Here is a 14,238-nt window from a genome sequence, read left to right as displayed (position 1 = left end):
ATCAATTCTTTACCTGCTTGGCTGCCCTGTGAGGGGATGAGCAGTACAGTGATGGAGCCTGAAATCTCAGGGCTAAATTTGATCTCTTCCCAGCATCTCTCCACAGTGATTTCTCAGGCTGCATCTCTTTAACTAAGATTAAATTTTGCACAGATCAATGCAAAGCAGCACAATTACTTCATTTGCAAGGCAGCAAGGGCAGCATATTCCTATCTTTAAGGCCATTCAGATGAGCTTATTTAATGACAGCTATTTTTACATACGGTGTCATAGGTTTCATTATTACAGTGTCAACCACTTGAACAGAGGTGGGAGCATCTTTCATGTTCTACCTAATTCAATTTAAATCTCTTTTGTTTTAATTTATGATACAGAAGGCATCGTATTTACTCCCTGGAACTGTAAAATACAGGTTTCTCACATAGATACAAATGCAAAGCAAACCCACTGGAACAACAGGAATGGCCCAGGCTCTGCTAAGGGAGACTGAGGTCAAGAACAAACTGCCTTTACAACAAGTTGGTTCATGTTTGAATGGTATTTCCTTACTTCCAGAACCATTCTGTCTTCTGTTCCCTTTGCTATCCATAAAGTGGTACCTGCAAACAGGGGAGCAGAATGGTGAATGCAAAAGGTTCCCTTTCCCCATCTCAGCATTTGTGTGAACAGACACATCCATGGCCTGGCTGAGGTCCTACCTGTGCATGGGAGGGGATCCCTCCCCAGGGCTTCACAAATATCTCACCAGCACTGGGTACATGCTGCAGTGCCCAGAACCAGCCCCTTCCCTAGCCAGAGGGTCAGCAGTGCCCAGGGGACCTTTGCAGCTGAATGGAGAAGAATATGCTTGCAACTGAAGGAGGACATAAATGTTAAAGGAAGTGTGGAGCAGTAAAAGACTTGAGCCCATTGCAGCATCCCTATTTAGGGACTGTGCATGTGGTGCTGCAGAGCACAGACCTGCCAGCCACTCCTGCAATAATTTTCTGATTCCCAGGGTAGCACAGAAAAGGAATACCTGTGGTGGGCAAAGAATGAAGAGCATGGACTGAAAAACAAAGAACTGAACCTAGCCAAAACCAAGCTTCTGCTCAGATTGCATCTCTAAATGACACAACACTGTCCTCATATTAATGTGCTTTTCCCTCCATCTCTGCTCTGCCTGCTGCCACAGCATGACAGATAACAGAGGCTTGGGGAGAGCTGCCTCGGGCTGCATGAATTTCAAGCTCTCTCTGGGAGCACTTTGATATTGGAAGTTAAACACTTGAAATATCCATACCTTGGGCTCTGCTGTGGTTACAGCTTTTCTGGGATGTGCTCTGAGGGGAGCACAGCTTCAACAGCTCATCTCTGTGGGAAGATTTTTAGTCATTTAAGAAGTCTGAAATACTAAGGGTTCTATCTGATCTTGCTAAAAGATTTCAGTTCACACAATTTCAGCACTTTAGCCTTTGGCTCTGGAATAAATATTAAACCCTCTTTCTAGAGCAATTTTTTGGACAGGTTTATGAATTATAAGCCAAATAAGTATATTTTAAATATCACACCTAAATACATTAGAGAACAATGGATTATTTGTGATAACTGAGTGCTTCATTGAATTTATTTCCTTTGATTTAGCTCCCAAGTAGATGAATATTACCAAAAATAGGTATGTCCCAAAACAGACAGACAACAAGTCCATTTACAACCTCTCTACTGATCAAAGACAGGGAGTAGAAACATGCATAACTTAGTTTTAGTGCCTGTCCTCATCCATCAGCAAAAGGCAAGGCGTCCAGCTCAAAACATACCTGAGCATACAGTGGCTCACTATGTGGAAGCCCAGTGGCAGACAGGCTGTCCTCTCCTGGCCTCCAGCCATGCTTGCAGCTCATTGGGACAGCATGAAACCACCATTGGGACAGCATGAAACCACCTCTCCTCTGCCCCAGGGGAGCCCAGGTCCTGCTCAGCAGTGCAAGCTCACCCTTGGTCACCAGCTCACCAGGAAGGGCTGGAAGGCTTTGAGTCCATAAATGCCCCTGTGTGCTCTCTGCATGCTACAAAAACCAGTGGAGAGCACCCAGCAGACCCGAAGATGGGGCCAGTAAAAGGGTCTTGCCAGCGCTAAATGTAAATGGCTCCAACTACAGTGTGTTCCAGCCACCAGCTGTCCCCCTGTCAGCTCTGCAGGTGCAGCTGAGTCCCCCCAAATGTGGCTCAGGCCATGGCAGCACTCATCTCTGTGAGCAGCTCTGAGGGAAAGGCACATTGCCCACTCCTCAGTCAGCAGAGCTGTGTGATAAAGAAGCACACACTGATCTGTATTTGCACAGATACTTCCACCAACCCATCAACAATGCCAGTCAATTGTCATGAGAACGCTTCCACTTGTGACCTTTGGAGCAGCCTTGGATTGTGTGTGTAGCTCCCTGAAGCATTGCTGGGCAAGGGGCACAGCTGGGCTTGTCAATGGCCACGTGATTCAAGTAAGCAACACCTTATAAAACTATTTTAGAAGCCAAGGAAAGCAAAGCCCACAGAAAAATCAGACCCAACTTATGTCCAAGAATGCAAAGAAAAATGAAACACCTAAAATTCATTTAAGAAGTTGTTTGATTTAAGGCAAATACAGATGGGTAGTGGCTGTGACTTCTAGAACCTCAGAGCATGCAAGTCTAAACACAGGGGTGCTAAGCAGGGGCATGGATGCAGCTCCAGAGACCAAATGGACTTTGGATTCTTTCTCCCTAACCACAAACAAAAGAAAGGAAACAAAAACAGATACTGAATCAAGCCCGTGCTGGTGTGCTGCAGCAGTTTCAGATCCTTGACTGTTTGTATGAGAAGCAGATTAATATCTTGGTATGTGAGAGAACTCAGGAATGAGTAAGTGTTGCCTAAGATGAGCAGAGTAAATGTTGAGTAAGAGCAGAGTATGGTATAATAATTGCCAGATGCAGGAAAATTTACCACTGGTTTTACAATGTCAATGGATATCTCTAGGAACTCTCTGCAAACTTCTTCTCTTGGTTTTATGCAGTTTTTATAACACATGCAGGTCATGTGTATAATTTGTTCTATTAGTTTCTTTTGGCTGGGATAATTGGACTGTTTGGGTTTAGGTTTTTTGAGGTTTTAGTAAATCAGAAAGACAAATGAGTTCTGCTGATTATTCCTAACTCACTACAAGTCAGTTCTAGGTGACACATGGAGGGTGTCATAACACATCATCTAAAAGCAAAGGCTGTAGCGGTATCACATGCATTTTTGGTAAGTGCAGGGAGATAAAAGAGGGGAGAATATAACCATGAATTTTCTTATTAGTTGGAAAGTCACGGAAAACAACACACAGGGCTTTCACCACTAGATCTGGTGAGTTATTTCTGTTTGAATACCAAGTTTGTGGAGAATGATGAGTCAGTTGGAAAGAAAGAATGAACTATCAGGTCACTCCAAAGCAATAGCTCCATGTAAATATTTTTATCCCAGGAGTTGGCACATCATATCCAAGCCATGTATCAGATGAGTCCAGGTAGCTGCTTCAGCAGCTGTGAACTGCCAGCAATACAAGCTGAAAACCAGGCCATACTTTTCTGCCCTATCCATGGAAAAATCCCAAATGGAGCAGCAATCCACAGGAAAGCTTCAAGAATATTCCATCTTACCAGGATAAATCCTCTTGCTGGTCATCAGTCTGAAACATCCAGTGAGTGCTGGAATTCGTGTCACATCTGCTGGAGAGGACCATATGCTCCAGCTTATGCTGAACTGGTGCTCTGTGCTGGGAGTCTCTGCATTTATGACAAATGATAAGCAAACACAGCCAGCTCTAGAGTCTGTATATAAACACATGTATCTGTCATCTTCCTCTGCAAGGCTTGGCTCCCTGAGAAGGAAGAGCTGATGCTCATGCATTACCCCTCCAAGCATATGCCCCATGTCTTACAAGATTCTCACATTTTGTGTAAACAATAGCACTTGTGTCACTTAAAATTGAGACATAATTATTTCTCATTAGCAAATACTGCTGAGATATTTGGGTGGGAGGAATTGAAAAGCAGAGTTATTAATTTAAAAAAAATCACATTTCAACCATGTCTAAAGTCTTCTCTCAACCACCTTCAAAGTATTCAAGTAAACAGCATTTTTCCTGCCAAAGTCAGAACAATGAGAGCTGACAAGATGAGATGTGGAAGACAGCTCCTCATCTGTCACTAGCAGTTACCTTTCAGGTCAGGGCTGGAATCAAGCCATTAAGCTACACTTGCAGAATAATCTCACCAGTGATTTTAAATCCTGCTGCTGTTCTTTTGCTGGATAAAACCCAACTTAGAAGAAGCAAGGTCAGCACATTTTGACATACCAGGAGTGCTGTATGATTAGGACAACAATACAGCCACAAGGGAGATTTAGCTCCTCTCAAACTGTATTTCCAGCGTATTTCTGCCACAAACCTGGTAGGAGCAGGGCTGTGCCCCACAGGAGGGGGAAACAATTTATCATCAGCAAGATGAGACACAGCCCTAAATTAGACATAGGCTACTGCTTAAAAAGGAAGCTCACTTTAATGCAGAGATAGCAACAAAGATCAACAGGACTGAGTCATCTGCCTTGACACTGCACGTCTGTCTGCACCTATAAGCAAAGGCTTTTCACTCCACTAAACATTTTATCCATTTACATACAGTTAGCAGCCTCTGACTATACAGGTGCCCTCAAGCCACATGCTTGGGAAAATTCTTGACAGCTTGCTCAAACACTGCTGGCAGAGCTTGTCTTCAAAATTAATTGCAAGAAAATTCAAATCCCCCTCACCCACTGCTGCCTCTGTTCTTACCTAGACAGCCCAGGCTGGGCCAGTAGCCACAGAGAAAACAGAAAAGCACTTTTAGTGCCAGAAATAATCTTTTTATTACAGTCCCGAAAAGGCATTTTAAATATGAAAACCACCCACTACATGTGTGACTTGCTTTCATTAATATCTTGGACGACACATGTCCACCTGTACCATAAAATCAATAAATCCATTTGTCCTAGGCACAAGTAACACTGAAAAACAAATCACTGACATTCAAACAGTTGAGTGGAAAATACCTGCAAGGAGAGAAGACATATGAAGCCTGAAGTCTTAAGCAGACAATGAGACTGTCAAGGTGGTCATCAGATGCATCTCTTCCTTTCCTCTGTGTCAGTTCAGGAACCAGGCATTGAAAGGACAGCTAAGCTGAATTATCTAATAGCTGCCTAAAACTACTCAAAGGGTATTTACCAAGATACTAGAGGCAAACTCTTCTCCATGATGCTACATGACATAACAAGCAGCAGCAGTGACAGTCTTGGAAGGTTCAGGAAAGTAAAAAAAGTGCCACTGGTAGGGTAATACAGGACCAGACCAGGCTGCCAGCAGAGGCTGTGAAATTTCTGTTCTTGGAGATTTTCATCACCTGTCTGGAAAAAATCACAGCTGACCTGTTTTAGTGCTGGCCACAGTCCTGGGTCCAGCAGGAGGCTGGACAAGATGACCTCCAGAGCTCCTTTCCAACTATCACTCACTGCATGACTCCTGGGCTTCCATCAGATCATTTATTTCCAGCTAAGAACAAGCACAAGTAAAGGCAGTGCCATGGCCAGAGTTTGTGAGACAATGACTTTTAGAACCAAAAAGTCCTTATTTTTAAAAGTATCAGCATAGGTGTATTAATCTGCATGCTAACACAATGAAACACTGCAGCTGCCATAAGCTGCCTTTCTGGATGCAGAGGTACCAACCCCTGCTCTGCAAAACTGTAGCATAAGGTGATACTTGTCAAAAACACCTGAAGTGAGCAGGAGACTGCATTTATTGAAAGCACCTAACAACAACTGGAATTTTCATTCTAACACAGTCAAGCTTTTAGAAATACATTACCCACAGAAACTGAACTGTTAATTCATTTACATTATAGAAGCCCCGTAACTCTAAAAATGAGAATCAGCAAGAGTTCTCCAACACAAGCTAAGTTCTGCCACTCTGGAAACAAAACTGCAAAGCTGCTGTCATCCTCCTAAATCCATTCAGATATTTCATGTCAGACACAACAAAAACTGAAGTAACAAACAGAAAAATTGTAGTGTCTTTAAACAATCTCCTCCCTTATAACACATATTCCTCCTTTAAATTGGCCAATATTTTTGCCTCAGCTCTTTAAGCCTCCCAAGCTAAAAAATATGTGGAGAATTCAATGCAAGTGGCATGCCACAACTCAAAGCTAGTGACAAAAAATGACTGCCATTTGAAATTGTCTACCCTAAAGTCAAGTTACAAGGCAGATGCATATAGATTAAATAACTCCTGCAATACTAAGAACAAATAGAGATGTACAAACCATGTCATGCCCAGCACAGGGACTGTATGGCACATCCTCAGCTGATCATAAGCCTAGCTCTGTTTGCTTAAGTGAGCCACACAGATTTACTCCAGACAAAAATGAAGCCCAACCCAGACAATGATTTAGCTGTCTGCCAAACAATCCTATGAGTATCATTTTAGATAATTTGCATCATAAATCACAGAGTCATAGAGTGGGTTGTGCTGGGTTGGGTGGGACTTTAGCTCACCTTATTCCACAGCCCTCTGCCGTGGGAAGGGACACCTTCCACTAGCCCCATCCAACCTGGCCTTGGACACTCCCAGGGATGGGGCAGCCACAGCTTTTCTGGAAAGCTGTGCCAGGCCCTCACCACCCTCACAGAGAATAATTTCTTTCTCTATCTAATCTAAACCTGCCCTCTATCACCATAAAGCCATAAACCCTTGTCCTATCACTACATGCCCTTGACAAAAGTCTGTTCAGCTTGTGTCAGCACCACCTCGTTAATCCCAGCCACGGGGATTTGGTTTCTGCCTGGCTGCTGCTGGAACGTGTCCTGGCACAGCCAGAGCTGCATGGTAAAGTCTCACGTGTGCCTCCTGCAGTGCCCACAGCCAGAGCAGAGATCCTGCTCCAGGAACAGCCCAGAGCTCAGCACAGGGACTGCACCATCTGTCACTGCCCTCCCAGCACCATCATTACCTTGATCTCTGACTCAGAGCAGCTTTGGAGAACAGCTCGTCCCCAGCACTGCCTGCAGCAGAAAGCAGCAAGAGGTGAGCTGCTGTTCACAGAGCAGGTAACAGCCCTGGAGCTCTGCACACACTGATGGGTACCTGTGCTCCTCCTCACTGAGAGACACAACTGCTTCTGCAGGAGAAAATTGGGATCAAGCCCTGGCTTATCACACCACCTCACTACTATGAGGGGAAGGATTTCATCCCACTGTATATTATAAAACCCAAATTACGTGTGTATTTTATCATTTACAAGGAAGCCACAGAGCTCAAAGGCACAGTGAAGACCCAGTCATCTTCCCCACTCCCTGTTCTGAAAATGCAGCATTTCAGAGCCTTTCTCTGATCTAAGCTCCCCTCCTTTGTCAACACGACCAGAGTTCATTGAGGATTGCTATGATAACAGACTTGTACAGTCTATATACTTTGGCCTCTGCCTGCCATTAACCCCTGCTGGGATGGCTGGTATTACTCAGCTTAGTTCTGCCTCAACATAAAAAAGTAACTACAGCCTTGCAGCAGCTGTACAATAGAATTGTACAGCACTAAGCACCTCTTGTTCTTTTGTAACCTTTTACCACTTTTTTTAAGTCTTTCAAAATCTGAAACGGGTTTTTTAACAAAAGAAAAAGTCCCTTTTCCATGAGAAAAATGAAAAGCAACTCCATTTTCTATGTAAAAGAACAACAAAAAAAGTAAACTGCCAGTGAGCAGGAAAATGCACAAGCTTTGGAAGTGGCAGAACAGCCTACCCACACTTTAATGGATGGGTAGAAATCTGCTGCTCCATTAAAGAACAAATCCTGCTCAGGAGCATAAAGCAGATTTGATCTCTCAGTTCACATTTCATGCTTGCAGCTGGAGACAGTGTTACTGTCTGACACCCTCCTCAAATGTGCAGGATGTGTTCAGCTGCTGAGGACAAAGAACTCTCTATGAGCACTTTCAATTACAGCAGATATGACCAAACACAGACCTCACATGGCAATTTCTTGGTATTTGATGTTCCCAGCCCTCGGCCAAACGAAATACATTTAATATGAGATTTGTCTCTTAAAAGCTGTTGCCCCAAGTGAGCAGTGTGTCATGGTCTTGGGGGCCACCCAAAACTTGGACAATCACATGAGCATGTCTTTGTCACTGTCACAAGCCAATCCCACCACTGCTGAACACCACAGATATCCTCAGAGAATCTCTGCAACCACAGCCACAGTTTCAGCTGAGTACCAGCTCTCTTGGAAACCCCCACAGATGCCTTGTTCAGCTTTCAACCCTGATGTAATGGCTAAGAGACCAGGAACTGTATGGCTCAGTTTCCAGTTTAGGTCACAAGACCACTGTATGTATGGGTGTGCAGTTTTGAGTGAAAATACACCATGCCCTGCCCTCCCTCCCCTGCAATAATGGACTTACAAAAGATGCCATCCCATGCTGCCCCTGGTATGAAAGACTTTACAATGGACTACTCATCAAGCAATCTTTTTTTCTTCTTCTACTCAATTATTAAAGCCTGTGACTTACACAACTGCACTGCACAAGCTTCCAGCACCACTTGTTACCCCTTTAACCACTTCAGCTAATCATTCTTTTGTGCTGATTCATTTCTCCTACAAATTACCTGGGAATTTTCCACATGCATATTGAATACTTTAGAAAAATTAAGGCAAGAAATCTGCTGGATGTAAGTTTTGTTCACAGAAATGGTCAAATTAGGGAAGATACTGCATTAGTGTAACAGGATGGACCTTTAGTAAACCTGAGTTTTCACACACACTGGTCACAACTGTCTGGGGCTGAGGCAGTAAATGAGACTCCCTCAAAGTTAACTTCTGATTCTGCAGTCCCTGAGAATCTGTGATGTAGCTTTGAGTTCCTCAAGTCACATTATTCCAAACCAGTCACAGACAGAGAACCAAATGGTACTTTGATTGAACAAAGTAAATAACACCAGCAGTTTGAGTCTAACAAGGTGACACTCACAACAGTTTGAGAGATATTAAAGAATATACAAAGTGTGACAGTCATAACAAAATCACACAGAATAGTAATTTCTCTACATTAAGATTTAACCTTCTGCCTAAGCTCCTTCACCAAAAAAAAGGGTAAATAATCCTCTTTAAGAAGCCTTTAATGTCAAATTACTCATCAATCAGTGCCTACAAACACTAACAGAGCTACTAAAAAAGGCGAGCCCAGATGTACCTGGATTAAACGTTGTCTGAACAAAGTAAGATAAGATTGAAAGCTCTAATAGAATATTGAATGCAATTTCACAGTGCTCCAAGTTGCTCTCTCCACCTGCTTTATGACAGGGCATTCCTTACATGCTCAGGTAAAAAAATCCTGCAAAACAAACAAACCCAAGAAAATACCAAAAAAACCCAACAAAAAATCCCCACCACAACAAAAAAATAGTAAGTGAAATTCTAATCAAAGAATTTGGAACTGTGCCTGAAAAAAGGCCTACCACAAAACACACAGAAGTCTTGAAGTAAAACTGGTCTTATAATACCAATTTTTATTGAAGATGGACTGAAAATAAATACTTACTATTACTTCACTCACCCTGGAAACAGAAAAAAATATCCTTCTTGGTCTGTATAACTATTTTAAAATCAGCTGCTCCAGCTTATTTCAAGTTCACATAAATTTGAAGGCAACAGAGAATGTATTTGTCATTTTTATGTGTGTGCATCCATACACAAATATTGTATCTATAAACCATGTATATACATATTGTGCTGCCACCTTGTGAACAGTCTCTAAATAGGGAGGTTTAGTTCACACAGACTCAATTCTGCCACCTTTATTCACATTTAGCTCAACTGACTTTAATACAGATACTTTTTAAGTGGGGATTGAATGTGACAAAGGATGGCTGAATCAAGTGCTCAGTGCAGAAAAATTTTAATGGCTGAATAAAATAGCTGAGTCTTCCACAATTTCCATATGCTTTTGTGTCACAGTTTATTGCCACAGCTATTATGAAAAATATAACTAAATTCTTTCTGATAAAAATATTGCAGCTTTGCATCCAAGTTGTATGGCTGTCTTCAAAACAGAATAAGCTGGTGTCTGTAAAAAGAATAAAAGATTAAATACATCTACTGAAGTGTTTTGCTTGAACCAGATTGTGATAATGAATAATAAGCACTATTAAAAAAAATCAAAGTAAAAACACATGCATGCCAAGAAAACCCCACCTGTATTTGCAGTCTAATCTATCCTAGAGAAAACTAAATTAAAATTTATCAACTTTTCAGAATATTCCCTCAACTATTTATATTTATAGCGATCTTTATCAACTATTCAGAAAATTCCACAAATGTAAGTCAAGAGAAAAAATAGGAGAGAAGTCACATATTCCCCATACAGTATCCAAGGGAGCACAGAATTTAGTTCAGTATTCCACACTTTCTAATAAGATGATGCCTCCAGTTCCCAGCACTGTATGGACAGCACTTATTAGCTTTATCTTCAAAAATATTTAATTTAAAATGAAATTAAAAGAAAATCTAAAAATTTGCATAGGATGCCTCTTAGGAAAAAAATCAAAACACTTTAACACTTGACATGAATTCCAACAGATTTAGTTCTGTTCTAGAAAAATGAAAGTTATAACATGCAGGACATTCTTATATGTAACTTTGGTAAAGAATATCAAGAGCCTTATTTTCTGCTTCTCAAAGAGCCACATCCCGGTCTCTAAGTAAGGAAGGAAAGAGCAGCACATCCACATCCTCAGAGACAGCATCAATGAGTCACCATTCTACTCACAGCTTCTGCATCGTGCTCCAGCCCGATGTCATGGTGCTCCTGCTCCTCATCCCTGAACTGCTTTATGACCTGCAACAGCAGCACCTCCTGAGCCTGCTTGGCACAGAAACCAAGGCAGCCAGCACACAAAACTAAGATTCTGCTTGTCCCTTATGCACACCATGGCAAGCCAGGGTCTCTCAAACACTTCTCAAAGATCTGAGACCTCCAATTCAGCAAGAAGGGAATTATTTACAGCATTCCCCTAACCTGAAGTTCTTCTGGTGGTCTCCAAAGAAGTCTTTAGGTTCAAGCTGTTGTTTAATTAATGTATTGTGGTGTTTGCTGGGTCCCCAGGATGAAGGAGGAATTAATGAATCTGACTATATTTTTAGAAGGCTAATTTATTATTGTATTATATTATAGAATGCTATACTAAACTATACTAAAGAATAGAGAAAGGATACATCAGAAGGCTTAATAAGATACTAATGAAAAACCCATGATTGACTCCTCAGAGTCTGACACAGCCGATGGTGATTGGTCATTAAGAAAAAAAAATTCACATGAAACCAATGAAATATGCACCTGTTGGTAAACAATCTCCAGACCACATCCCAAAGCAGCAAAACACAGGAGAAGCAATAATAAGATAATTAGATAATCAGATAATTATTGTTTTCATTCTTCTCTGAGGCTTCTCAGCTTCCCAGGAGAAGAAATCCTGGCAAAGGGATTTTTCAGAAAATATGACACTGACAATATATCACTATTTTTCCACCGTTTCAAAAAAACCTATAGCTATAGTAACTTTTAAGACTGACTAGTTTCACACCCCCACATTATTCTGACAATTTGAATAAAGGAATTAAGGTCCCTGCCTTGCCAATCAGTAAGGGTGTTCCCCTGTAAGCTAAACAGGTTTTTTTTGTTCATTCTACCATATTCTAAAGAACAATTGTTTGTCTTCTAATTTTTCAGCTGGGACAAAAAGGTTTAGAGGATTTTCTCCGGAGATGCCTGCAGATAATCAGGATTGCTTAATGAAGAGCTCAGCATTTGCAGACACCTGGGCACTGTCCCTGCCCAACAGGTTTGCATTGCTTTTGGTGTCCCCAATACCTCTCCTCATACTGGCACTGTGAATAAACTCACTGCCCGGATTTTTCTCTTTATTTTGTGCCATCTCTATTTCATGATATCATTATCTTCAGGGGTGGTATTTCCCTGGTGCACCTCAGCACAACCCTGGTTACTTCAGAGATAATTTCTGTAACAATGGGATACATTGGGAAAATCAGATTTTGCTACATGTTACACTATGCACAGCTGAACACACTGGTAGCCAGCAAGGCTGGGTATGAACCAGTTCCACCTCAATCTGCCACAACCACTCACAGGAATGTGTCCAGTTTGATACCTAAAATGCTTGTAAAGTTATTTTCCCACAGAGCTGACAAACATCAGCTCCTTACACACTGAGAGCACCCAGGACTAGAAGATGAACAGGGTGCTGGCTGGCAGTGCCAGGAGGGCAAACCCCACCCTGGGTGTATCAAACACAGCATGGGCAGAGAAGCTGGAGGGGTCACCTTGAGCTCTCCCTGAGCACTGTGTGTGGCTCTGAGCCCTACAGGTTAAGGAGCATGTGAAGGTAATTGAAATGCCTCCAGAGGAGGGCAACACAGCTACTGTGCAATCAGTATTTCCTCCTTTTGTTTCCCCTCTAGACACTCCCTTTCAATTGAAATTAATCAAACTTAAAGCATAATTCTCCCACTTGAAAAGGAACCAGTTCATTACTGAAAGCATACTGAAGATAACCCAACATATGTTTTAATTTTGGTGCTTGATCAATTTAGTGCTGCTGAAGGAAAAAGCATCCTTTAAATTTAGTAGTTTCTGTTGATTTCAGCATTCTAAGTGACAGAATATAAAGATCCACTGTAAATTCTAAAAGCATATTATTTTTAAAAGTCTAAATCACATCAGATAATTAAATTTGTTAAACATCTTTTAAGTCATGATTAAATACCTGCAATAGTTCTTTGTACTTTTCTGGATCCTCCTCTATCAGAGTTCTGATCTGGTTGTTGTAGTGCTCTGATATACTCTCTTCCACAGCCACTGTGCAAGCCATTGCACCCTTCTTCCCAAGCAAAGCACTTCCAGCCCCTGGGATTGGGGTACCAGACACATGAATACAATGAAATCTGAAGAAAAACAAATAATATAACACAACTGAAAACTTCACAAAACAACAATAACAGTAATTATCCAGACTCACCTAAAACAAAACCTGCTACATTCCAGAAAGGCAATAGAACAGTAGGTCGAACTCTGTATGCAACCATGAGCTCATTGAACTTTTTCAGGTGGTTTTTTTCTTGATTCCACATTTGCTGCAAAAGAGACAGATCACAGAGAAGCATAAAACCACAAGAGGTAAACATTTCCAATAAACTAATAGATACCAAAACAGCTCAGGCCACGTATGCTGTGATAGCTGAGGCAATACTGTAACATCAGAGAAGAAATGGTGGAGAAAGGCGGGTGCAGATCGTTACAAAAAGGACAGAGAGGAGAGTTATAAGAAGATAACATAAAAACATTTGCAAAATAGGACAGCACTGCAGCAACTGCAGCATCGGTAACTCCCTTACCAAGCACTCCCACCGCTCTTTATAAACCCGCCCGTTTGGAAGCGCTCAGAAAAAACCGGACAATAATCTTGCCATGAAGGCTACGATGTTTCAGCACCCCGCTGTTAACCACACGCAAAGGAAGCAGAGCCGCGGCGATGGCTGACCTGGATGACGGGTCCCACGCTCGACCTGCCCAGCACGGCCATTTGCCCCGCATAGATGCGGTTCGCCCCGTACTCCCCCGCATGGTCCACGCGGATGATGCGGTCTATGACGGGCTTGTTGATGCCGTCCTGCGCCACCCGCGAGCTGCACGGCCTGAGGGCGGCCCCGGCACCGGGCACAGCCCGCACACCTGCCGGAGAGACAAAGGTGACGCGAGCTCCGCCGCCGCCCGCTCCCCGTTCGGGAAGGGCGGGTGGACGCTGCCGCCTGCGGAGCCGAAGGGCCTGAGGCGGCCCCGGGCGGCAGGGAGCAGAGCCGAGCCCGTACCCGGCCCGCAGCGGAGGGGCCGGCGCTGCAGCAGCGAGCACCGCACAGCCGGGGCCACGGCCGCCGCCATCGCGGTGAGCGCGACGTCATCATCGTGCGCCGCCCTGGCACGGTTCCGATTGGCCCCGCGCAGCCACCGCACTGGACAGCGCAGCTGTCAATCAAAGCCCGCGGCGTGGTTGCCATGGGAACGTGGTTGCCAAGGGCGGCCCCTAGCGGGCGAGGCGGGAACTGCAGCGGGAGCGGCGCTGAGGGCGGGCTGGGAGCGAG

At 43.2% G+C, this 14,238-nt stretch overlaps 1 protein-coding gene across 1 annotated transcript; it reads right to left on the bottom strand.

The window, feature by feature from the left end:
- Positions 1–9,573: 9,573 nt before the first annotated feature.
- COQ7 (coenzyme Q7, hydroxylase) lies at positions 9,574–14,038 on the bottom strand. The gene is made up of 6 exons (XM_030958184.1): positions 13,969–14,038; positions 13,641–13,831; positions 13,119–13,233; positions 12,867–13,006; positions 10,853–10,921; positions 9,574–10,150 (listed from the first exon to the last, which is right to left on the bottom strand). Exons 1-6 carry the CDS (start codon positions 14,036–14,038, stop codon positions 10,073–10,075), a joined length of 663 nt encoding a protein of 220 aa, XP_030814044.1. The 3' UTR covers positions 9,574–10,072.
- Between the last annotated feature and the right edge of the window lie 200 nt (positions 14,039–14,238).

Source organism: Camarhynchus parvulus, chromosome 14 (assembly GCF_901933205.1).
Source record: "Camarhynchus parvulus chromosome 14, STF_HiC, whole genome shotgun sequence".
Lineage (NCBI taxonomy): Eukaryota > Metazoa > Chordata > Aves > Passeriformes > Thraupidae > Camarhynchus > Camarhynchus parvulus.
The sequence above is the reverse complement of the archived record's forward strand: the minus strand, read 5'-3'. Positions and strand labels throughout refer to the sequence as shown.